The sequence below is a fragment of the Clupea harengus genome, chromosome 11 (assembly GCF_900700415.2).
Source record: "Clupea harengus chromosome 11, Ch_v2.0.2, whole genome shotgun sequence".
NCBI lineage: Eukaryota > Metazoa > Chordata > Actinopteri > Clupeiformes > Clupeidae > Clupea > Clupea harengus.
The window spans coordinates 11,099,114-11,123,877 of NC_045162.1; the positions used below are offsets into that span (position 1 = coordinate 11,099,114).

Below are 24,764 nucleotides of genomic sequence, written 5' to 3' on the forward strand. Positions count from 1 at the left end.
TTCAATTGTTATGCTTTGTAATATTGCTGTTATATTACCATTTTCTTGTTTCTATGAGTACTGATTATGGTTTTTGAGATCTACAATAAAAGCCAAGGGAAAAAGGGACTACTGTTCCAGCCTCATGTTTTATGAAGGGTGTTGTGAAAGTGCTTTAGAGTAGGTTGTGTGTGTGTGATCTTGCATATTATTATTTCACATTTTTTCGCATTGTGTGTGTGTGTGTGTGTGTGCCGGATGAAGGCCAGGTCTGTTACAGTGTTGTCTGCTGTCTGGGATGTGTATGAACATGTCACACAACACACAAGGTAGAGAGAGAGAGCCCTGGATAAACAGTCAGGTTATCAGATGTGTGTCAATACAAAAATAGAAATGCCCAAGATAGGGAATACACATATTTGCATGTGTGAGGAGTGAGGAATAAGAGAACTGGAGGGTAAGAAGGAAAGGTTCGGAGAAGCTGGAGAAGAGAACTGGAGGGTAAGAAGGAAAGGGTCGGAGAAGCAGGAGGAGTGCCTGTTGGCAGAGGGACAAACAACAATTAAGGAAATTGAGGAAAATTACAGGGCGGGGGGCCAGTAGACTGTGGGGAGTAAGTGTGGCCGCAGATAGCTTATCAGAAACTGGCAGAGAACGAGAAGAGACGAGAGGAAAATGGGAGACAGCAGGACAGGGCTCTGAAGGCTGAGGGGGCTCCAGACTCGGGTCATCTTTACTTCGTGAAACTACTCCAGCGGGCACGCGCGCACACATACACACTCACACAGAGTTCACGTATACAGTAGATGACTGAGGATCGAACCACAGATACGCCATACACAAACATTCATAGACTACGTTACTAGAGGGTCACCCCATTGTTTACGCGCGCACACAAATTCAGAAACGCGGGACTATAGTGTTCACACACACACAAAGACGCTGTGCCTTCCAGAGAAGAATACGGCAGACACACACAGCACCACCTCTGCTCATACAGGCTGTCGCTGGATTAGCAGAGGTGTGTGCCCAGGTGTGTTTGTTTGAGGAGAGTAGGCGGCTGTTTTGTAAGTGGGTGAGTACTAAATTATGCACTCCCTGTCTGTCTCTTTAACGTCAGTGTATGTGCGCCACAAGAGAAACAACTGCCCCGAGGGGACTTATGGAGTCAGGCCAGGTGTCCGCGTTTGTTGATATGTTACAGTTATCCACAGAACCAGTGTTGCCAACTCCTCTGTAAGGGAAGTCGCCGTTAGCTCTCCCAAAAGTAGCTAGAAGTAGCTAGATGACGTAATCAACTAATCTGCATAATATGCAATTCTGAAAGAGGTAAAATGAATAGAAAAGGCTGAGCAGGTAGTTTACAAACGAACTATTTACGTAGTTACAAACATATTTTTTTTGTTGCCATATAACTATAAGGTTAGCTTTTTTTCTTTTATCTTTTATGCAGAGCGACTGCCTAATGAATGTAGACCTACAAACTATTTACGTATTTACAACGCAAATATTAGTCGCTTTTGACTAATTAAGTCGCCAAGGGAGTCTGGAAAGTCGCCAGATATAGCGACAAAGTCGCCAAGTTGGCAACACTGCACATAACTGACTGGATCAGCTTTCAGTGGCAGTTTTGTATAAAGTCTGTCCTTACGTACACTCTCTACTCTGATCTGAGGCAAATGTGTAGTTGGTGTGTGGTATGTGTGTGTTTCCGTATTGGGATGTGACTCAGAGCTGTGTCTGGTTGAGGCTGCTCTGTTTGTATGGTTAGTTTATATGTTTTGAACCTCTTACAATGTACCTCTAAAAGCTGCCTCTGTTACTGGTTACTGGTCAAGGGTGTTTTCAGAACATGGTGAATATCAGGTTACACTGTATTTTATTTTGCGACTGATATATTCTTTTGTTCTCTATAGTCTGTTCTGAGATATGCATGTTGTTTCATGGTTTGACATTTGTCAATAGGTAGTTTGCTTTACATATAGTAAAATCTACCAATTTGATGTCAACATCGTGTCATCAACATTTGCAATTCAAAATGTCCAGAAAAGTACACAAATTTGGGTGTCACATTTTTCTCTCTCACCTGTGCAGATGATAACATTACATAATCATCTTACTTTGAGTGATGACCGCACACAAGATAGAGCTGTTCCCTACATATTCTCTGCCTTCCTTTTTCAAGTCTCACTTCCTCATGCTCAGTGTCTGACTGTGCAGTGAATTGTGGGTGATGTAGTTTTAGCCCCGCCCTGTCTGTCAGCAGCTGCACCTTGTGCCTGCTGGATATTTGTGAAGGTAGGAGAGCCGCACTTCTTGGGTCTGATAAATCTCTGTGCAGAGGGTTCCTGCCTGGGTGTCTGTCGGTGGAGTTTTACCTCCTAAGCCTTGGCGGTTTGGGTGGGTCTGTGTGTGTGTGTGTGTGTGTGTGTGTGTGTGTGTGTGTGTTTGTGTCTAATGAGGAAGTGTCAGGTTGAACTTTGAGCTGGGGCTGCTAATGGAGGATAATGTCTAACTGCCCCTGACAGAGGGGAAGAGAGAGTGAGAGAGGCACAGATAGAGACATAAAGAGATGAATGCCCACAAGACAGAGAGAGAGAGAGAGAGAGGGAAAGGAGGAATTGAAAAGAAAAGACAACACAACAGGATTCTGAGGTTATAGTCCACCCCCCCCCCCCCAGTGTCATTTGATTTCCATTGCTGTCAGCAGCATTATGCAAAGTTTGAAGTTCCCCTTCTGGATCTGTGAGAGGGACACTATCACTCTATCTCTGTTTTTTTCTTCTCGCTGATCTCGCCCGGCTGGCTGTGTGCCCTCTGGGTGGAGGTTTTGCAGGTTTTGCATGAGTTTTTTGCAGGTCTGCTGCTGGCTAAGTGTGAAACTCAGACAAGGTCGGTGCTGTTATTTTCTATTCTTGAAAGGGGGAATTGGAGAGCACAGCAGTCAGAGACTAAAACGGACTGTACAGAACAGCAAAGAACAATACAAAAAGTCAGCCTCGTCCGTGTCCCTTGTTCTCTGAGCGTCGGTGAGGGGCACCAGGGGACGTGTGTGTCTGGTCTCCTTCTCCTGTGAGTATGCCTCATTCGTTCGCCTCGCAACTTTCACTATTTTGTCAGCAAAGCACGCAAAAGGAAGGAAGACATTTGACAGAGAGAGAGAGAGAGAGAGAGAGAGAGAGAGAGAGAGAGAGAGAGGAAGGGAGGGTGGGAGGGACGGACGGGTACAGACTTATAAAGACGAGCAAGGAGTTCACTTCTTGTTCTCCGAGGAGCTGAAAAGAGTAAGTGTATGAGTGTGTGTGTTTGCATGAGTGTGTGTGTTTGCGTGAATGAGTGTGTGTGTGTGTGCGCAAGTAAGTGTGTATATGTGTTCTTTCCACCGGCTGTGCTCACCTTTGAAAGAAGACGGGGTAAATGACAGGTGTCTGACTAGAAAGAGGAAGAGAGAGAGTGCTGCTCTAGCTTTAACCTTCAGAAGTAGCAGAAGTTTTGGATGTGCAGTGTGTCTAGTGTAAGATCTGTGAAAAGTTTGGAGATGAACACAGAAATTGAGGGTGTGTGTGAGGTGGGTTGGGGTTTGATCGTGGGGTACGAGGGGCCTCAGATGTCATTTCTATGTGTGTGTGTAGACATACCCATGGGTATGAAATGCAGCGTGGTGTTTATGTAATTTATTCGATGTGTCTGTGTTTACTCACCTCTAGGTGTAAAGCCTACGAAAGAGAAAGATGGTTCGGTGAGTTGAGTGACATTTTCATGTTTTCCCTGTCTTACCTTCCTGTAGCTGCAGATAAACTTCCTTGTACACTGGTGTTATCACACTGTCATTTTCATTTTTACATTTGAACCATTTCTGGTGCCTCTACGTCTGCACAAAAGCGATTACGAATGACAATGCTGTGACAGGTGTGTGTGTGTGTGTGTGTGTGTGTGTATATATACGTGTGAAAGGTAGTGATGGAGAGAGCATTATTCGTTTTTTAAGTTTATATACTTGTGGTGTACAGTGAGAGCATCAGTGCCTGTATTATTCCATCTGTGTTTGAACAGCATAAAAGATGTTAATAAGATGTGGAGATGGAGGTCAAAATCCACACTGTCACTGTTTTTGAACCACGTGTGCGTGTGTGTTTGTGTGCGTTTGTGTGCGTTTGTGTGTGTGCGTGTGCGGGTGTGCGTGTGTGTGCGTGTGCGTGTGTGTGTGCGTGTGTGTGTGTGTGTGTGTGTGTTTTACAGGTGGTTCCATAGAGATTTGTCTGGTATAGACGCAGAGACAATCCTGAAGTCCAGAGGCGTCCATGGCAGCTTTCTGGCCAGACCCAGCAAAAAGAACCAGGGAGATTTCTCCCTTTCTGTCAGGTAGTTAAGCACACACACACACAAACACACACACACACACACACACAGACACACACACACAGACACATATACATGCATATCTCAGTGTCTGAAGGATGCACTGTGTGTTTGTGTTTGTGTTTTCATTCCCATCAAATAATAAACGTGGCGATAGCTGGGAAAAGCAGTGCAGCATAGCGTTTACATGAAATACAGTTTGTTTCGCTCAAAAGTATGGGCTGACTTTATGTATACGTTTTATGTCAACACGAATAGTGAATATGGAATATACGACATATACTGTTGTGTTGTAGGGATCCCTGTTTGGGGCAATTGTCTCTTCAATTTAATTTCTATACTGCACATACATAAAAAGGTGAATTGAATAGAGTTGCACATATATTTTGACAGCAATTTTGGCATGAGGGGATAGGTGAGAATCGGTGAGATAGTGGTAATGCCATTTAAAAATGGTGTGAACTTCATCCGCTTATTCTCAAAAAGGTGCAAGTAAGGTGAATGACCTGGTTAACACCATATGTGCGTGAGAACACATGCTACAGTTGAGGTGTGTGTGTGTGTGTGTGTGTGTGTGTGTGTGTGTGTGTGTGTGAGAGAGTGTGAGTGTGATGGAAAAAGTGAGGATTATGTAACTGTCAAATTGCACATTGCTGAGAGAGAGAGAGAGAGAGAGAGAGAGAGAGAGAGAGAGAGAGAGAGAGAGAGAGAGAGAGAGAGAGAGAGAGAGAGAGCCATCAAAGGGTTGGGCTGTGGCTAGGGGTAGCAGTGAGAGCTGACGGACTGACTGACCAGCATACACAGACAGTCTCCTTTTCTCAACCTTCCGAGGGCCAACAGGCTTCTGAGTCCTATACAATGACAGTACATTAAACCATATCAATTATGTTGTGAGTACATTCCACCATATTAATTATGTTGTCACTACATTCCACCATATCAGTTTTGTTGTGATAGATTGGTTCATTCGGTAGAGAGCGTACATTAGTAGTACCACGTACCACATACATTTGAGCGGGATGTGCGTTCCCTTGAGCAGGATGTGCGTTGAGCTAAAAGAAATACAATTATTTCCACCGAGACACACTAAAGCTTGATAAAAAAAAGTATATTTCCTGGTATGTTATGAATCATATCTCATAATAGCCTTCTGTGTGCTACATTTATATTGTGATGGCCTAAAAACTAATTGTATCCATATGTGTTAACCTACCTTTATATCTGCATTTGACCCTATCTGAACCAGAGTTGGGGAAGCTGTGACCCACATCAGGATCCAGAACACGGGCGACTTTTACGACCTGTACGGTGGCGAGAAGTTTGCCACCCTCACAGAGCTGGTAGAGTACTACACGGCCGATAACGGCATTCTCCAGGACAAGGATGGCACCATCATCGAGCTCAAGTATCCGCTGAACAGCTCCGACCCGACCTCTGAGAGGTTAGCGCTCCTTTTCCCCCCCTGAACCCTCGCTCTTTGTTTTTGACCCCAGGCCAAAGGTCGGAGGTCAGTAGGGATAGATACATGTGATACTGTAGAATCTAGAGCAGACTTCATGATAAAATAATTCAAAATAACTGAACACCAGGGACCAAGATACCAGGTTGCAAAAACAAAACAAAAATGTAAAATTACTAAATCCATTTTAAGCATTGTGTTGCATTAAGCATTTTAACACAGTGTACTTTTTGCATCAGTTATATGCAACATTTTGTAACTGTATTACTGTACTCCCAGACACATATATTTGCACATATATTTTACAGTAAATAACCGTAACTGCATTGACGCATGTAGCGGTCATACATAGACAAACACACACAAACACAGAGGGTGTTTTTCATACTTTTATAATTCTGGCGAATCCTTAGTCTCCTGGATCATAAACCAGTAGAAATGGTTGCCCCTGGCAGTTAAAAATGGGTCTGTCCAGTTTTATAAATATCACACTTATTTCTTTATTACTCACAATTATTTCCTGATAATTTCAAAGTGATTGGATTGGTTGATATTTACACTGATGGTTCTGTGCATGACACGACGTGGTTACATCAAGAGGTCTGCGAACATGTAGTCGGCAAACTCAGATCAGATGCTTGCTCAGACAGTGTGTTATACCTGCACTGTGGTAGACGCAAATGGAAGTTTTTTTTTTTTTTTTTTTTAGAAAAAGCAACGTGTGTTTGATATCCAGAGCGCTGTGGACGTGTTCAAACTGAGATCAAATAAAAACAAACAGTGGGCCTCAAAGTTATCTGGCCTTGAGGAGGGCCATGTCTGAGGGCCATGTCTGAGGGCCATGTCTGAGGGCCAGCTCAGTTCAGATGCTGTCCGCAAATCCCCCTGTGGGGAGGCTAATAGAACTGGGCTGTGGTCGGCCCTTGTGGTCGTTTAGCTTTTTTTTTTATTGTTTTTGGTCATATTGGATTTTGATCTCTGAAAAAAGACCCAGTGCAAAGAGCCCGTCTGTGTCTGACGACTAAGCCGAGGCCCCCTTGAAAAGCTTTCAAACACTCATGTGTTAAAGCTGGGCACAGCATTGTCTTTCTGTCCTGCGTCCTCATGTGTTAAAGCTGGGTACAGCAGTGTTTTTCTGTCCTGCGTCCTCTTGCAGATAACTCTCTCTGTCTCGCGACTGCTACTGTTTGTACATTGTACCACGATTAAAACCACAGCCTGTTTGTAATGGTGTTTGATCAAATATTACAGGCATTTTGTTATATTTCATTCAGTTTAAAATGAAAGCTGAGCGCCCATCCTGGTGAAAGTCTCCCAGGCATGCATCTTTCCCACTGGGAACTGTTGGCTTTTCCCACTTCTACACCTCAATGGTCCCAGCCTAAAAAAGAGAGTACACCCACACATTAGACAACCCAACCTCAAGCCAGTAGCCAGTCATTTGCTCTGCTATGCTTACTATTGCAACACAAAATGAGTCATGCAGCATGTTCAAACCAGCAATGATCAGAGAGACGAGAGACAGTGCCGTGTGGAGTCTGGAATAGCAGGCATCCTTGTGTTTTAACCCCTGTAGAGTTGGATGGAAAGAGGAACATCGTAGAGAGTTCTGCTAACCATGGTCAGTACTCAGTTTCACAGGCTGGGGTAGGATGCCCTAAGTGGGTGATATCCTGAGGTCACCGCTGTGTGTGTGTGTCTGTTTCTGTGATGTGTAAGATTTTTTGTGCATGATGTGTGAGTGAGGTTGTGAGTACGTGTAAAGTAACCCCAAAAATAACCCCAGTCCCCTATCTGCTGTCTACACCCCCCTCTTACGCACCCCTCCCTCTTTCAGTTATTTGACTTCCCTTTCTTCTTGCGGTTGGAAACTTTAGTTTTGACACATTTGCAAACAGTGACCAGAGCATCCTTGCCTTCCTCTCTTGCGCTCTCTTTCTCGTGCTCCTATCCTCCTCATTCTCTCGCTCTCTTTCGCTTCTACTGCTTTGACCATTTGCTGACACATATCATGCATCATGCACACACACACACACGCGCGCACACACACACACACACACACACACACACACACATGCACACGCAAACTCACACACACACACACCCACACACTCACACACACTGTGTACTCAAGTATACTCTTTAATTATTATTAATTGACACAACCTGCTAGGAGACCTAGCTCTGTCCACTCACGTTGTCTCCTTTCTTCCTCTCCTACTCTAGACTCCCCATCTCCACTGGGGGATGCGGCTGCAGTTTTTCCTCCTCGCCTGCTTGCACTCAACGTATGCTTATAACAGTTACCCAATAAGTACACTGTGTGCCCTCTATGCTTTTAACAGTAACCCAATGACCACACTGTGTGCCGACTATGCTGTTGTACGACCCATTTTTAGCAACTGAAAGCATTGTATGTATCCTTGAGTGTATCTATGCCGAATGTGTGCTAATATGTTTTTCCATGACTGGCGTATGTATACATTTATACAATCTGCTTGCTTGTACGGTTTCTCCTCCCTTCCCTCCTGCCCTTTGACCTTGCCACCGTGGTGTATGTACTTGCTCTTGGGGGCTGAGGCCTTGAGGCAGCGCATGTTTGAATGCTAGCTGGGTAGGGGAGACCAGGTCCAGTTGTTACATGAGGACAGTTGTAACTTGTTTAATTACACAGCTCGTGTCTGTATGCATAATGCGATGAAACTCATATACAACATGTGTGATGAAACTCACATACAACATGTGTGATGGCATCAGCATGCTACATGCAAAAGTTCAGCTTGCATCTCAGTCTCTGTCAAAAGTTATAGACAAAAGTAATTTTGTGGGCCAAATGTGACTGCACAATTTTGACTGCACAATTGATGCCTTTTGACAGGAAGAGAAGTAACAGGTGGTTGTGATCAGTGATTTATGAACTAGATGTTAGCATTATTATTAGCTGAATAGCGTGCTATATCCCAATTATCTTATCAAATATTAGGAGAGGTCGACTGAGGACAATTGTACAATCAGTTGCAATGTGTAATAGGTTCAAGTTCAAAGTACTTTATTGTCATTATCAAAAAAAAAAAAAAACGAGACAGACGAGGCAGCATCAGACAGCTAAAAAAAAACGTAAGTTGCTGTGCACACTAACTGCCACAGCTAAATAATAATACATAGCAGTTAATAAATAGGTAAATAAATATCCCTGAGTAATGTGAAATAGGTTAGCCACTTTTGCGAAAATGTGACACCCTTGTTTTGTAAGCAACTCTCACTCACATTTTGAAAACAAACACTGTGAAGACTACAACTTACAGAAAACCCTTATCCACCACTATTTTGTCTTGAACAATACATGGCTGCTGCCGTAAATTTGACTTTACCCCTTCAAACTGGCATGTTACAATTGTCCTTAGTCACTGTGACTATGGGGACTACTAACTCTCCGTTTGTAAAATGTTGCATATTCTGTAATCCTGCTGCCACTTTTTCACTTGAAGCATTTCGAGAGAAATTCATGTAAATTCATGCAATAACATTTCCCAGAGTAATGTTTTGCAGTTACGTAAAATGTAATTGGCCATGCTCCATTTGTGTAATGCCGTGCTTTTTCCATGAAAAAAAAAACTGACCTTACACACCGGGAACATAGTCAATTCCTGTATGTATTGTAATATTCCGTTTTCAACATTTACATTTAACATTTAGATTTAGATTAAATGTTTAGATTCAGATTTAACCTTTACATATACATTTAGATTTAACATTTTATATTATTTTACAATTTTGCGTTACTATAAAACATTACTCTTGGAAATGTTATGTCATGAATTTGCATTCATTTTTAACCAAAAACCATGGAAAAAGAGAAAAAGGGACTGAAGGGACGAGACTGAGAATACTTTGGAAAGGATCAGACGATAGCAATTCGTGCGTGCCATGGCCCATGTTGTATTAGTGGGCTTGCCATGCAAATAATATGAAACACTGTGTTTGCTGCAGACAGGAAGAGATCAAAGTGATGTTCTCATCAAATGCCTCAGACAGCAACGTTTCTTGGAAGGCAGACGATAGACCCCGTGCAGAAAATATGAAAACAGCAGATGGGTCTGATAACCCCAGTTCTGACGGACACTTGCAGACCCTGGATCTTATCTGCTATATATGGACAAGATCAGTCACTTTCTCTCTTAGATCTCCTTGTCTTCTTTAACCTGCTGTTCTAAGATATCCACAGGGCTTTTGCATCTGGATACACCAATAAATGAATTAAAATACCCTCCTTTCATTAAAGAGCTGGTTGCTGTGATGTGTGTGTGTGTGTGTGGCTGTAAGCATTGATGTGCACATGTATGTTTATAGATGTTAGCTATGATGTGTGTGTGTGTGTGTATGGCTATAAGTAGTGATGTGTATAGCTCATAGCTGTGACGTATTTGTGTGTGTGTGTGTGTGTGTGTGTGTGTGTGTGTGTGTGTGTGTGTGTGTGTGTGTGTGTGTGTGTGTGTGTGTGTGTGTGTGTGTGGCTGTAAGCATTGATGTGCACATGTATGTTTATAGATGTTAGCTATGATGTGTGTGTGTGTATGGCTATAAGTAGTGATGTGTATAGCTGTGGTGTGTGTGTGTGTGTGTGTGTGTGTGTGTGTGTGTGTGTGTGTGTGTGTGTGTGTGTGTGTGTGTGTGTCGGGGGGGTGGGGGGCATTTGCTGTATGTGATACTGATAGGAGTCAGTGTTGAGAAAACCCTGCAGATAGTTAAAGAGATGCCTGGCCAGCGCTACCAAAAGAAGCCCCCGAGAGGAGAGTTGGTTTAGCTTATTTCTCTTTCTGAAAGGGAGCTACAGAGAGGTGCTAAAAATAGACCTCAGTCATGTTGCGAGTCGAGAAATCTTGTCAGAATTTTCCGACCGCAGTACAGGAAGACCAGATGAAGAAATCAAGAACTTGAGAGAACTAAAATTAAACGGCGTCTCTCTAAACACAACCATAGAGAGGACAAAACACACATAAACACACACACACACACACACACTAACACCACTACTACTAATATCACTAAAACAGCCATTAATCTTCGACTGTGATTTGTAAATGGTATCTTATGTGAATGTGAATTATAGCCATTTTATTTATAGGCTGTGGTTTGAGCTTGTGCTCTGTTCTATTTAATGTAACAGATATTCATGTGTGTTCTGCCCCAGTCACTGGGTGTGCATATGTGGGAGTCAGTACTATTAATATTAACCCGTCTATTATTAAACTCAATGCCAATTTCATTTATTTTTTTATATTAAAAAAAAAAAAAAATAGAAGTCAGAATGAGGTCTGTTGGTAGGACTGTCACTGCGCAAGTAGAGCTCAAAACGTCAGGCTAAATCAAATGTGACTGAAGCCCCAAGACGTTTTAGGAGCACCTCCAGACAGTTTGTTACTTTGCCTTAGTGCTAGCGTACAAGTGCAGTACAAACTCATTATTCAGCCGATCTCTTTCAGTATGTCCTCTTTTTTCTCTTTCTCACACACTCATCTTTCCTTTCCTTTTTCTCGTGCTTTCCACTTGCTCTCATGTGTACTCAGATGGTGTTTTTATTTTTTAGACAGTCCTTATGCCTGAATGTTTGACTTGTGTTTGTAAGAGCCTCTCCTGCCTTAGCCACATGGTGGTGGACCTGGGGAACTGTGTGGCGCTGATCTGCTGTCGGATCAGGGCCACGTTTGTCCCAGTGTCAGCTGCGTGTGCGAGACTGAGTGAGTGGTTTGCTGATGTAAGGGCAGCCGAAATCTAACCAACGACAGAAAACACAGAAAACTGAGACATATGCAAAAGAATGCATTAGAGTGGTAAATATTGCAGAAAGATAAAATGAATCTGACTCCATTAAATTATTAAATTAGCTACAATATTACTAAGCAATATGTATGCCAATTGTTAGATCTTAATTAAAGTAATGGCATGGCATATTTTAATGCTTTTTATGAATGGTTAATGCCTGTTTAAAACTGTTTATTGACTAAAAGAAAGTAAGCTTAAATATTAGTATCAGTCAAAGTATAGGTGAAACTGAATCTAATGTAAAACCCAGATGAATAAGTACAACTGTAAATAATAGCAAGGGGAACAAACAGGTTAGATGCCAATCAGACCAAAAACACTTAAATGACAAAATAAACCTGTTAAAACCTGAATGCATGAGATATCATATTAAGCATGAACCCAAACTGGAAATCACCTCCTGAGGTGTTCTCTGTGACAATGGGTGGAAAGCTGAAGCAGTGAACCAGATCCTAAAGGGAAGGCAGGATGTGGCAATTAGTGAACTGTGACCAGGCTCTTGGGTGTCTGATAGCACCCAATGCATTGGGGTTGCCGTGGATACAAACAGTCCAGGTTGAGAAACTGCCAATGTCCGTTATCTGGATTTAATTATTCTCTGAGTGAATTCTGCCTTACACTGGTGTGGTGTTGTGTTCTGTCTGTGGCAGGTGGTACCACGGTCACCTGTCGGGCCCCAACGCAGAGAAGCTCCTGAGGGAGAGAGACGAGTCCGGAACCTTCCTGGTGCGCGAGTCGCTGTCCAAACCTGGAGACTTCGTCCTGTCAGCTCTCACGGATGAGACGGCAAAATCAGGAGGGGGCAAGAGGGTCTCTCACATCAAAATTATGTGCCAGGTCGGTGTGTGTGTGTGTGTCTGCGAAAGCGAGAGAGTGCAAGCGAAAGTGTGTGTGTGTGTGTGTGTGTGTGTGTGTGTGTGTGCGTGCACATGTGTGTGTGAAAGAGAGAGAGAGAAAGAGAGAGCAAGCAAAAGTGTATGTTTGTGTGTGAGAAGAAGAGGAAAAGAAATGTGCATGTGTGTGTCTCCCTGTAGATGTGTATGTGTGTGTCTCCTCTACTGGTAGAGCTAGGCGATGAAAAAAAGTCCCAGGTTTGCTCAGCAGGGAGCTCACATGCACCTATATACAGTCTTATATGAGTTTTTGGCCTGATGCGTTATTTATTGCCCACAAGCAATGAACAGGTGCCACACTCTGACAGCCAATCACAGCACTTTAGTGTGAGGTTGAGGGTTTGTGTGAGGTGTGCAGCAGTCGTCATCTCTCTCTCTTCCATCCTGATGCTGCTGTTTCCTCTTCACAATGTGCCCACTGGACCATCAGCCCAGAGGAGTTGCGTGGTCATTGCGTAGGTTGTGAGCAAAGGGAGATTCCCTTTACAGGAATGGTCCAGGCTGTGAAGTAAGGTCAGCTTCCCATTTCGCCCCCGCTCACGGTTGTGCAAAACATCCGCTGCTCCCTCTGGCCTTGCAGCTGTGTGTCAAAATGATGATCTTCTGAGAGAAGTCTGACATTCAAGCAGAACCGGACGGGAGGTCAGTCAGTTGGCATTCATGCCCCTGTGGTTGTATGTATGCCCCTGCTATGTGAGAAAATGGCCGCCCTTAGTGTCAGAAGAGGAGTCACTGTTTCTTCTCGTTTGTGATAAAATATCCTTTAAAAAGCGAGAGGCACGTAGGGATAGTGTTGTAATTTGGCCAAACAGTGGGCCCTGTTCTTGGATCTTCCTCTTAAAAGCTTAGCACAGCTATTTCTGAGTAGAGCGAGCCTGAGAAAGGGACTCCACACAAAGGTGCTCATTCAGCCGCTCGTGTGTGAGGGACCAGCACCAAGCAACTCATGTCATCGCGCTTGGGACAGCGAAAACACGCAGATCAATCACACAAACGATACAACAGTGTGACCACTTCCTTACTGCTTCCTATCTGCTGCTCTTTAACCTGTATGTCTCAACTCTTGAAGATGTCATTCAATACTCTGAAAAAACACACATACACACATATGAGTTTAGCGCATATGTGCCAGATTGTGCTTCAGATTTTTGAACTTTGTTGGTGTTTTGTTCAGCTGTAATGCCATTGCACTTGAATGGAGTCTATTGTATTGGGTAGGAATTGCGGGTTAAAAGATTAGGTGTATATTTTCAGCTGCCTAAGTAAGTAGGATCAGGTGAGAAGTCTGAAGTTCATTCCCGGGGTCCTCTGGTACGGCACCCAATAAGGACAGTCCAAGTGTACAAACACATGTCAACAAATGCCCTGCTGTTGTTTGTCAGCTTCTTGCATTAGTGATATATATTGGTACATGTTCAACAGTTTATTATTGCATTTGGTACGTCATGTGACTAAAGTAGTGACTTCCACTGTTGGCATATTGCTTATTAATTTATGACGTGACTGTATGTAAAGGGTAATGCTTAATTACGCTTCATTACGCTTCATTATGCTACATTAAGTTCATAGAAGAAAAACATCAGCATTTAGCATACATCTGTTTGATTAATACTGAGGAAGATACTAAGGAAGTTATTGTGTGTATTATTATAGTGCGAAATGTAAAATGTTGCCTATGTAAATGTTTTGTGTTTTGTGACAATGTTATCCATCTTGTGGTTCATGTCTGTCAGAATGACCAGTACACGGTTGGTGGCACAGAGCTGTTTGACACCCTGGCCGACCTGGTGGAGCACTTCAAGAAGAAGGGCATTGAGGAGGTGTCAGGTGCCTGGGTGCACCTCAGACAGGTGAGTGCCATTACCCATGATCCTCAGCGCCGGCAGCAGACATGGAAGTACAGTCGTCATAACCTTAGACTGACAGGCTGGAGCCAGCCAAGGACACCCCTGGTGTTCCCTAAGTGTTATGTTCCACTTCCACATGATTGCATGTCCTCAAAACTGTTGCCTTTTCTCTCTCTGTCCTTCTTTCTCTTTGTTTGTCTCTCTATCAATGGATCTCTTTCCCCCATTCTCTCTTTTCCTTTCTCTCTCTGTCTTTATTCCTCATATATATGTCTCTGTCTCCCCTTCTATATATATAAATATATTTCTTTCTCCCTAAACGGGTGATAAGGATTCATCTGATTTTAATGTTTTTAATGTTTTTGTTTTTGTTACTACATGTTTGTAAAAGTAAAATCTCTCTCCCCTCTCTCTCTCTCCTCTCTCTCCGTCTCTCAGCCGTACTACTCCACTCGAGTGAACGCGGCAGACATCGACAGCAGAGTGAAGCTGCTGGACCAGACGGCAGAGGGGGAGTCCATGGAGGGGGGGGCCGACAAGAAGATCAAAGCGGGATTCTGGGAAGAGTTTGACGTAGGTTTAACAAGCTGGTGTGCCATTCCTCAAGTCTGGCCTATGAATCCACAGCCAGTCCTGTCACTGACTGACCCCTGCAAAATGTCCCCGCCTCAAAATGGCACGAGACTGTTGTGAACAGAGATTTCAGGTTAATGCCTGCCTCATGAACGATGATTTCAGACACTGTGTCCTAAAGCAACGCTAGGCTCTTACTGAGACTAGATCACTACATTTCATGACCAGTTCCAACTTCAATTCAGATGTATAACGTAATATAATAAGATATATAATTTAATGTAGCTCATGTACTGAAAGGTTTCTCTACTCATCTAGGGAAACCTTTATGTACTTTTCCACTGAGAAGAGCTGAAGAGCATGTAAGGCAACAGGTCTAGATATAGATCAGGTTAGATTTTTCCATATTCTGTGGTTATGGCAGAACTGTGTCAGATCAGGACAGGATCAGCTCATGGGCTGCCTACCCACTAGGCAGGGCTGATTCATCTCTGATAAGCAGAGAGGACATGTCTGTTTCTTTTCTCTCTCTCTCTCTCTCTCTCTCTCTCTCTCTCTCTCTCTCTCTCTCTCTCTCTCTCTCTCTCTCTCTCTCTCTCTCTCTCTGTCGGTCTGTCTGTCTTACCCACTCACTCTCTCTCTCTCTCTCTCTCTCTCTTTCTCTCTGTCTGACTTTTTTTCTCTCTCTCTCTCTCTGTCTGTCTGTCTTACTCACTCTCTCTCTCTCTCTCTGTCTTATTCTGTCTTTCTCTCTCTCTCTCTCTCTCTCTCTGTCTGTCCTACTTTCTCTCTTTCTCTTTAGGCTATAACTTTCTTCTGCCACTTTCTCTCTTTCTTTAGCAACTTTATTCCCCCTTTCTCTCTCTCTATTTCCCCTATATACTGTATGTTTCTCTATCTATTCCCCCTATATACTGTGTGTTTCTCTCTCTATTTCCCCTCTATACTGTATGTGTTTCTCTCTCTCTCTCTCTCTCTATTTCCCCTATATACTGTTTGTGTTTCTCTCTGTCTCTATTTCAAGCAGTAGCTTCATGTCTCTTCCTCTCTCTTTCCGCCACAGGCCCTGCAGAAGTTAGAGGCCAAGGCAAAGAAGAGCCGCGATGAAGGGATGAGGCCGGAGAACAAGAGCAAGAACCGCTACAAGAACATCCTCCCCTGTGGGTGGCGCTGTCTTTTTTTCCTCCTGAGTGTTTTTAGCATTTATTTGGACGTTTACTTATTTAGCTTGAGTTGCACTCATTTTAATCTTCTCTCTTGTCTTGTCTGCTCCCCACAACACACACTCACACACATACACACACACACACACACACACACACACACACACACACACACACAAAAACGCAGTCGATGAAACCCGGGTGAGACTAGAGTCAGGCGACCCTAACACTGTGGGCTCGGATTACATCAATGCCAATTTTGTAACGGTCAGTATACACACTACTACATATACACACACACACACACACACACACACACACACACACACACACACATGGATTACATCAATGACAAATATATAAGGGTCAGTATACATACTACACGTTTGAATGCAAACACACCTTACACACACACACACACACACACACATACAATACAATCTCACTACGGAAATCCCAGCAATTGAGTATTTCATGCAGTGTGTCCTTGTGTGCTGTTCATACTAATATCACCTGCTGCTGGTGTCCACCTTTCATCTTTCCTGAGGGCAGAACAAACTGCATGAGCCTGGATTTCAGAAGGCATACATAGCCTGCCAGGGGTGCCTTCTCAGCACCGTCAACGACTTCTGGCAGATGATGTGGCAGGAGGGGTCACGGGTCATCGTCATGACAACGAGGGAGGTTGAGAAGGGACGGGTGGGTATACTTGAGTGTTGTGAAGAGTTTCTCTGAAATCACATGTATGATCAGGCCCAGATAAATAAGACCCAGATTCAATCTAGTTAGTCTAGTTAGCCTACGCTATCTGGTGCCCTTTTTGGTTGGCAAAAACAATTATTTATTAGTGTTGCTGGCAGCAACTGCAAAACACATTTGACATTCCACTATACAGGCTAGTGCAGTTGATGTTTGCTGACTTCCCCAAACAGAACAAGTGTGTGCCTTACTGGCCAGACAGTGGGACCAGAAAAGAGTTTGGGCGATACCTGGTGTCGTCCGTCTCAGAGAGAGATGCCACCGACTACAAGATCCGCGTTGTGGAGATGGCGCCTCTGGACCAGGTAAGCTTGGCTGTGTCTCTGCACAGCCGCTCCCCCTCTCTCTCTCTCACACACACACACACAGACAGGGGTGGCATATATGGACATGGTGAGAGAGTGAGAGAGAGAGAGTGAGAGAGAGAGAGTGAGAGAGAGAGAGTGAGAGAGAGAGAGAGAGAGTGAGAGAGAGAGAGTGAGAGAGAGCACAGTGGTTTATGACCATAAGGTTAATGCTGGCAGTATGAGACTCTCAGAGAGGTTTAGACTCTTAGCCTCTCAGCTGAGGCAGCCTAAGACCAGGAATGCTCCCATACTACTGCTTTACTCGGCCAACACAGAGGTCATTATATAGACCTGCTTAGGAGTCTTAGGTATGTAAGATATCAATATATTATATTATACTATATTGTATTATATTATATTATATTATATTCTTGTAGCACATTTCAGTTTATGATAATGCTGCAGAGGCATTGTGTGTCTGAACAAAGTCCTCCTGGCTTGACCATAAAACACACACACATTTTTCTCACAAGCACCATGCTCTTTCTGGGAAAAACTGATGGCCAAATACTTCATATATCACAGCACATGAAAAAGAATGAGTGCTATCTATCCACAATGTTCTTTACTGAATAATTAAAATCAATTTCTCCTGGTCAGCCTGGTTTTGACCTCCTCCTCCTTATATGAGGAAACCCAGGGGCTAACTGCATGAGCTATAATGACCACGTTCACTTAAAAGCGCAGAGATAATGACTATATTCACTTAGGGCTGTTAATGACATAATCAATATTAGTACTTATAGTGAGTAGTAATAATATGATTGATCCTCCTTTCCCTCACTCATACTGATCACATTTAAAAAAACTGAGCATGTAAATTGATGGACTTTGTGTTGAAATACTGTGTTGATATTTCATATGGATTTTCTCTTGTAGGCTGTTGATCCATTAACATGCATCAGCAGCTGTAGACTTTAACCTTGTAGCCTTATCATGGCTTGTCCTTGTGAGCGCTGAACTAAACCGTCACAGACAGGACCAATAATTAGCTTCTGCAAGAGTAAATGTTCTGATGCGTCTTCCACTCTGTCCAGTCGGAGCAGGCGCGGACCATCTGGCAGTACCAGTACCTGAGCTGGCCCGATCACGGCGTGCCCCAGGAGCCCGGTGGGGTGCTCAGCTTCCTCACGCAGGTCAACTCCAAACAGATGGAGTACCCAAAAGCCGGGCCCATGATCGTCCACTGCAGGTAAACAGCTCTGCCAGTAGAGCAACTGTTAGACCACTGAAGGTTTCAAACTACAGCAGGTACTACATGAAGGTGTCAAACTACAGTAGGGACAGATGTTAGGACTTCTAGAGAATATTGCAGGGACATTAAGACTATTGGGGAATGCAGAGACATGAAGACTATGAGGGACTATTCCATGGACATTAAGACTATTGGGGACTCCACATGAGAGACCTCCATAAGAGGCATGGGGAGGAAAGTGGTATACTCTACTGCACAGCACTACAACACTACAACACTAACCAGCTGGCCTCCATTACACATAGGCATTAACACTACTTCCTATATCCAGCACTGCATTTTGCTCCCTCACCATTGGGCTTTTACTCTCTGTGGAAACTGTGGATGACTTTGGTAGAATATGCGGTTCGTTGGGTTTGCCATTGTCCATCAAAGATGAACGGCAGCCTGCGAGCCTGCACAGAGGTTCACAGACAGAGAACTACATGCACACACACACACACACACTCTCGGGACATTAGAGAGCTCTACTAGGAGGGAGACTACTGAAGTTATGGCACCCACTTTACATAGCTATGCAGGTATTACTGCAATGGCAATCTGTCTTGCTGGCCTCCACAGTGTCTGTTCCTCCCATATAACCTGCATCAGACCCTGTGCTGGGGCATGGGTAGATGACAAGGCCATCTTGCGAGGGTGGGTTTTTAGACTTTCATTAAGAGAGTTATTTTGTCACTGCTGTCTCACAGTAGAGGCCATTGTCCTTCAAGTCACAGCCCTGCAGGGTTGAGCTCCAGCTTACACAGCGTCCTCTCATGTAAGCATAAGGGCTGATTACAGAGGCTTATCAGTTACAAAAAAACAACGGAAAACAGAAAAACATGCAACAGCCATGTAGTTAGCAGAGAGAAAGACGGCGACCAAAATCAATGACCTAGATTTGCCTGTGGTACGTATCACCACGTCAGACTCACTGGTAAACCACCTCTTGTCCTCTTCACTGATGTCCACGTCAGACTCACTGACAAACCACCTCTTGTCCTCTTCACTGATGTCCACGTCAGACTCACTAACAAACCACCTCTTGTCCACTTCACTGATGTCCACGTCAGACTCACTGATAAACCACCTCTCGTCCTCTTCACTGATGTCCACAACATATCCGCTTCACTGATTCTGACGCAAGACAGGCACCTACATTTGTACTGGCATTAATATGCCCACGTCCACGAGGTGGTCTTCACATGGGTCTCAGGAGAACACCAGCGTGGAGGCAAACCCTCTGTTCCTCTAGGAAGGAGACTGCATATGTGATATTGACACAGAAGATCTTAATGAGCAGTGCGGCATAGTACAAACGGAGCAGAATAAAGGTTAAAGTTGAAGTTGACTACTTTAGCCAGATAGCAGATGATTAATTTAGTATTGATTCCCCAGCTTAAACCATAACCATGCTGTTTCAGTCATTAAAAGCAGTGGTTTGTGTATGTTTGTGTTTTCTCTCTGTAGTGCCGGCATCGGTCGCACTGGCACCATCATAGTGATTGACATCCTGATTGATATCATAGACACTAAAGGTAAGCATTCTGATTGATATCATAGACACTAAAGGTAAGCATCCTGATTGGTATCATAGACACTAAAGATAAGCATCACCCTGGTCCTCTATCTGCTCCAGAGCAATTGTCTGTTCACGGCAAACATCATGTCAGTGATCACTAATCATTAATGGACCACTAGTTAGGACCTGAAGGACCAGTCATTAACTGGTCACTAACTGTAATGACTTACCAGGCTTGAGTGCATTGTGTACAACATCCTCTGATGTGTGTGTCTGTGTGTGTGTGTGTGTCTGTGTCTGTCTGTGTCTGTGTCTGTGTCTGTGTCTGTGTCTGTGTCTGTGTCTGTGTGTGTGTGGGTGTGTGTGTGTGTGTGTGTTTTTTTCCAGGGCTGGATAGTGACATTGACATCCAGAAGTGTATCCAGATGGTGAGGGAGCAGCGATCGGGGATGGTCCAGACTGAGGCCCAGTATAAGTTTATCTACCTGGCCGTGAGCCACTACATCGAGGCCACCAAGACCAAGCTGCAGGCCTGCCAGGTGAGGACACGGAGCTGTTCACCTGTTCATGATAAACACCGCTGTTGCCACAGGCCTCCCAGGCTGTTCACCTGTTCATAATAAACACCGCTGTTGCCACAGGCCTCCCAGGCTGGTAACTATGAAGCTGCGAAAATGTCAAGCCAGCTCTAACAACACAAGGTCACCAGACATAATCTATACTCCCAAAAAACATCAGTTGGCAAGCTAGCTACATTTTATTGGTGTTTGCTAGGCGTGTCTGATGGCAGGTATCTAGTTAAGGGGCAGGTATACTCACAGCTTTGCGCAATGTGGACACTGGGTGTCTCCAAAGTAAACCTGTTTTTCTGTTGTTGAGGACGTGTCTCAGCGCACAGGCTCAGTCGCTCAGCCGCAGTGTTTGAAATAATATCTCTACGCTGTGTGCATATACAGCAAAGACTGCTTTTTTAATAGGTCTGTAGTTTTTTCTGCCTCTTCATAACCATTTACTCCTCTATCTAAATACCAATCGCTACCTTCCATTAAATACCCTTACTGGTAATCTAATCAGCTTTGATTCGCTGAAGCATGAAGTAAATGAAACTCTCATTTTGTCAGTGTGTTTTCTGTAGTTTTATTTCGAGGGAGTGAACATACTAATGAAAATGTGCATCTGTACTGCAAGTCTCTTTGCATAAAGGCGTCTTCTAAATGAATAAATAGCATAAATAGAGCTTGTTCTGTCTTAACCCTGAGCCATGCACACTCAATGCACATGAGTCCACGTGAAATTTTTGTAGTTGACATATGTGTCATGCGCACCGTGTGTCATGCACACCGTGCGCGGATCGTAGTACACTTTCGGCCTTAGCTAGCTAGTTTCAGACAAAAACTCCATAATGCCTCTTATACATGGGAAAGCGTTTAGACTCTGTGGTGGGGTGTTATCAAAGGGGCTCCAAGATGAGGCTCGACAGGCAGAGGTGTTTTCGGGTCATGAAGGGTGGAGTGGGGTGGTTTGGGGGGTAGAAGGGCAAGGAGGTGAGCATTAAGGAGGGAGAACACAAAGGAAATGACAAGAAAGAGGTTGGGGGAGCAGGGTTTTAAAAGAAATTGGCTTTGACAGCGGAGGCGGACTCAACTAAAACAGAACCGAGAGTCCTCATTGGCCAAAGAAGGGGGCTGGGAGGTGAGCTCCTCAGAGTGGGTCACTTCAGACTTTGGAATTACTTTCCCTTGCTGTCATACTCTTACAGTAACCTTCCCTTGTGAACCAGGCGCATGCTTGTGCAGGGTGCTTTGGCTGCAATTTGGTGAACTTTGACCCGCAAATTTGGATAATACAAATAAGCCTGACCAACAGAAGTGTGTGGCATGATTGTCCCCACTGACTGGAACATAGGCTTTTAGTTTGTTGTCATGTTCAGTGATTTATTTTAGTAGACAGAGGGGGGCGGGGATGGACGGACAGAGCAAGAGAGAGAGAGATAGAGAGAGAGCTAGAGTCAGCGTGCGTGCGTGCGTAGTGGTCGTGATTACTCATCATACATGGAAAAGCCAAAGTTAGGAAACTGAAAGTCCTGTCATTTCTTCCATGTACCCCCAGCCCCCAATATGCTTATCGTGATGATTAAAAGATTTACATCTGCTGCCTCGGGCTTATTGGCAAATGTAGATGGTTACCTGGAAAAACTTGAATTGGGTGGGTCAATGGAGGAAGAGAGGGCGGGATGTTGAGAAAGACTGTGAGCGACTGTTCAGAAGACATAATCGAGCTTCTGCCTTTTTATTCTCCTGCTCATCGTGTCTTCCACGCTCAACTGGTTTTGCAAGGAGTGGAACAAGGCCATGGATATAATACTGAGGGAGCACACTTAGTGATAGAAAAATGTATATGTATTGTACTGGACTGGACGTGACTTTGGTAAATTTTGTAATGCCATGTAATTGTAATGGCAATGTGTGAGAGAGGGTTTTATAGGTGTGTGTCTCAGTGTGTTAGAGTTCGACTTTGTGAAAGTAGTACAGATATCTGTTTTTTTATTTATTTAATTGAATAATTATATGAATTAAAAAAGAGTAACCTGCCATATTCAGAGCCCTCATCAGAAGGGAGTGTCATCTGTGTGTGTCCCCTCCCTGTGCAGGAAACAGAGACGGAGTATGGGAACCTGAGGCCCCAGCACCCCAAGGCCTGCCGGAAGGTCTCCAAGTAAGTCCAGGCACCACACACACACACACACACACAGACACACACACACACACACACACACACAGATACATATACACACACACACACACATACATATGCATGCACACAGTGTGTGTGTGTGTTTGTGTTTGTGTTTTCATTCCCTCTGAATGGGCCAGACCTATCTAAGAGTCAGCCACCACCTGAGTTATGCCTTTCCTCATAACCACAAAACCCCAGCTACCCCTCTACGTAGGTTCAGTTTGTGATTCATGTAAGAGTGAGCCACTAACCCTATCCCCTCTACGTAGGTTCAGTTTGTGATTCATGCTAGAGTGAGCCACTAACCCTATCCCCTCCACGTTTTTATTTTATTTTATTTTATTTTTGCACAGTATGGAGCGTAGACCCTCTTACATTTCACTACATTTGTTGTATGTGACAAAAATAAAACACTTGGTATTGGTATTGGTTGGTATGTTAGGTTTGTGAAACTGAGCTCAACTTCAAGTCACTCAGTCAGTCCCTCAGGTCCGTCATAGTCACTGTAGAGCTGTCTTTGAATTTTTTTTTTATTCTAGTACATTTGCAGGCTAACCTCCCCCTGTCTTCTTTTATTGCACAGTCTCAGGTTACTACCATAGGACAACTGCCTCATGTCACCACTGTTTCGATGAAACAGGAATTTGGAAATTAACTTTTTGCACACAAAAAAACTTCTGGATCAAAATGAACACAACGCCCAGAATCCATGTGGTGTTGCACTTGTTGTGCACCTGTGACACGTGGACCCAGATGAAAGGTCCACCTCATGAAGTTATGCAACATCTTATTTAGAGAGACAATAGGAAGCCTGTCGAGTGGCCCCAGCAGTGGGCTACAACAAGCTTACTGCATAACTCTGGCCAGATCACTGCCTAAATCCAGCCTTATGCAACTGCAGTTAGCCTTAGACTCTAGGGGATATGTGCTTGCTACAGCCGAGTTAGCCCTCAGAGAGGCAGTAACTTTACTTCATAGAGATAACCTTCACCATTTGCCAAGCAAACTAGCAGGAACACAGAAAAGGGAAGAAGAATATCTCTCTTCCCATATTCCTCAGAGGTAGTGTGTGTGTGTGTGTGTGTGTGAGTGAGTATGTATGTATGTGTGTGCGTGTGTGTGTGCGTGTGTGTGTGTGTATGAGTGAGTATTTATGTGTGTGTGTGTGTGTGTGTGTGTTTGTAAGTGTGTGCGTGCTTATTTAATAATTTATCGAAAGGTCTTACTGCATCAAATGGATTTTATGATATATTTATTCTATATTTCATTTCAAAAGCAGACACAGTCTTCAGTTCCTGCAGCAATCAAACTGTCATATGAGGCTTAAGGTCACTCTGAAATGAATCGATGCGTCTCATGGTTAATGTTTTGGTAATGGTTATCTATGCTGTTATTTTTGTTCTCTGAATGAACATTTGGCAAACTAACTGTTCTTTTGCTTTTGTCAGGCATAAAGAAGACGTTTATGAGAACCTAGGGGCCAAGGGAAAGAAAGATGTCAAGAAGCAGAAATCAGAAGACAAGAAGAGTGGATCCGTGAGAAAAAGATAAAAAAAAATAATAATATAGAAAATAAAACAATAGGTTTGTACAGCAATGTTGAAATCAATTAGACTGGATACAGTGTTTGAATTTCCAAATTTAGATTTAAATCATTTAAGTCATTACATGAGCACATTGCCAATAACCAAGTGTGGGGCTTAGGGTGAAAGCAAGCCCAGATCTCAGGTCACTTGGGAGCAGATCTAGGCTGGCGTACGTCACCACATCTGGACTAGTCTTCAGTCTTCTGTTGGTGTGGAACACTGTGGTACATTTCATTGTGAATTAACTTATAGATGTTTCAATATTTTGGTTTGCTTTGCACCTTTCATGGTTGGCTACTTGTAAGGGAATATAATTAGACATGTTCTGGCTACACACCTGACCAGTGAAGACTCCTTTTGATACTGATTTAAAGCAGAACAAATAAAGAAATGTTTCATGTACTCTCTGGTCCGTATGTCATTGTCAACCTGAAGCTGGTTCTGAGCAGATCTGGCAAGCAATTATTCCTTTCCATGTGCCAGG

At 43.7% G+C, this 24,764-nt stretch overlaps 1 protein-coding gene across 5 annotated transcripts; it reads left to right on the forward strand.

The window, feature by feature from the left end:
• The first annotated feature begins 613 nt into the window (after window positions 1-613).
• ptpn6 (protein tyrosine phosphatase non-receptor type 6) lies at window positions 614-24,682 on the forward strand. 5 transcript variants are annotated; one of them, XM_031575623.1, is made up of 17 exons: window positions 614-1,054; window positions 2,902-3,051; window positions 3,687-3,718; window positions 4,219-4,341; window positions 5,585-5,779; window positions 12,271-12,457; window positions 14,247-14,363; window positions 14,799-14,933; window positions 15,997-16,093; window positions 16,284-16,363; window positions 16,649-16,795; window positions 17,029-17,160; window positions 18,240-18,394; window positions 19,907-19,974; window positions 20,346-20,497; window positions 22,609-22,673; window positions 24,143-24,682. In XM_031575623.1, the coding sequence occupies exons 3-17, from the start codon at window positions 3,711-3,713 to the stop codon at window positions 24,243-24,245; spliced, it is 1,764 nt and encodes a 587-aa protein (XP_031431483.1). In that variant the 5' UTR covers window positions 614-1,054; window positions 2,902-3,051; window positions 3,687-3,710; the 3' UTR covers window positions 24,246-24,682. The 5 variants fall into 5 exon arrangements, with proteins under 5 accessions (XP_031431483.1, XP_031431484.1, XP_031431485.1 ...); XM_031575624.1 differs by lacking the exon at window positions 2,902-3,051; XM_031575625.2 differs by lacking the exons at window positions 614-1,054; window positions 2,902-3,051 and adding an exon at window positions 2,258-2,277.
• Window positions 24,683-24,764: the final 82 nt, after the last annotated feature.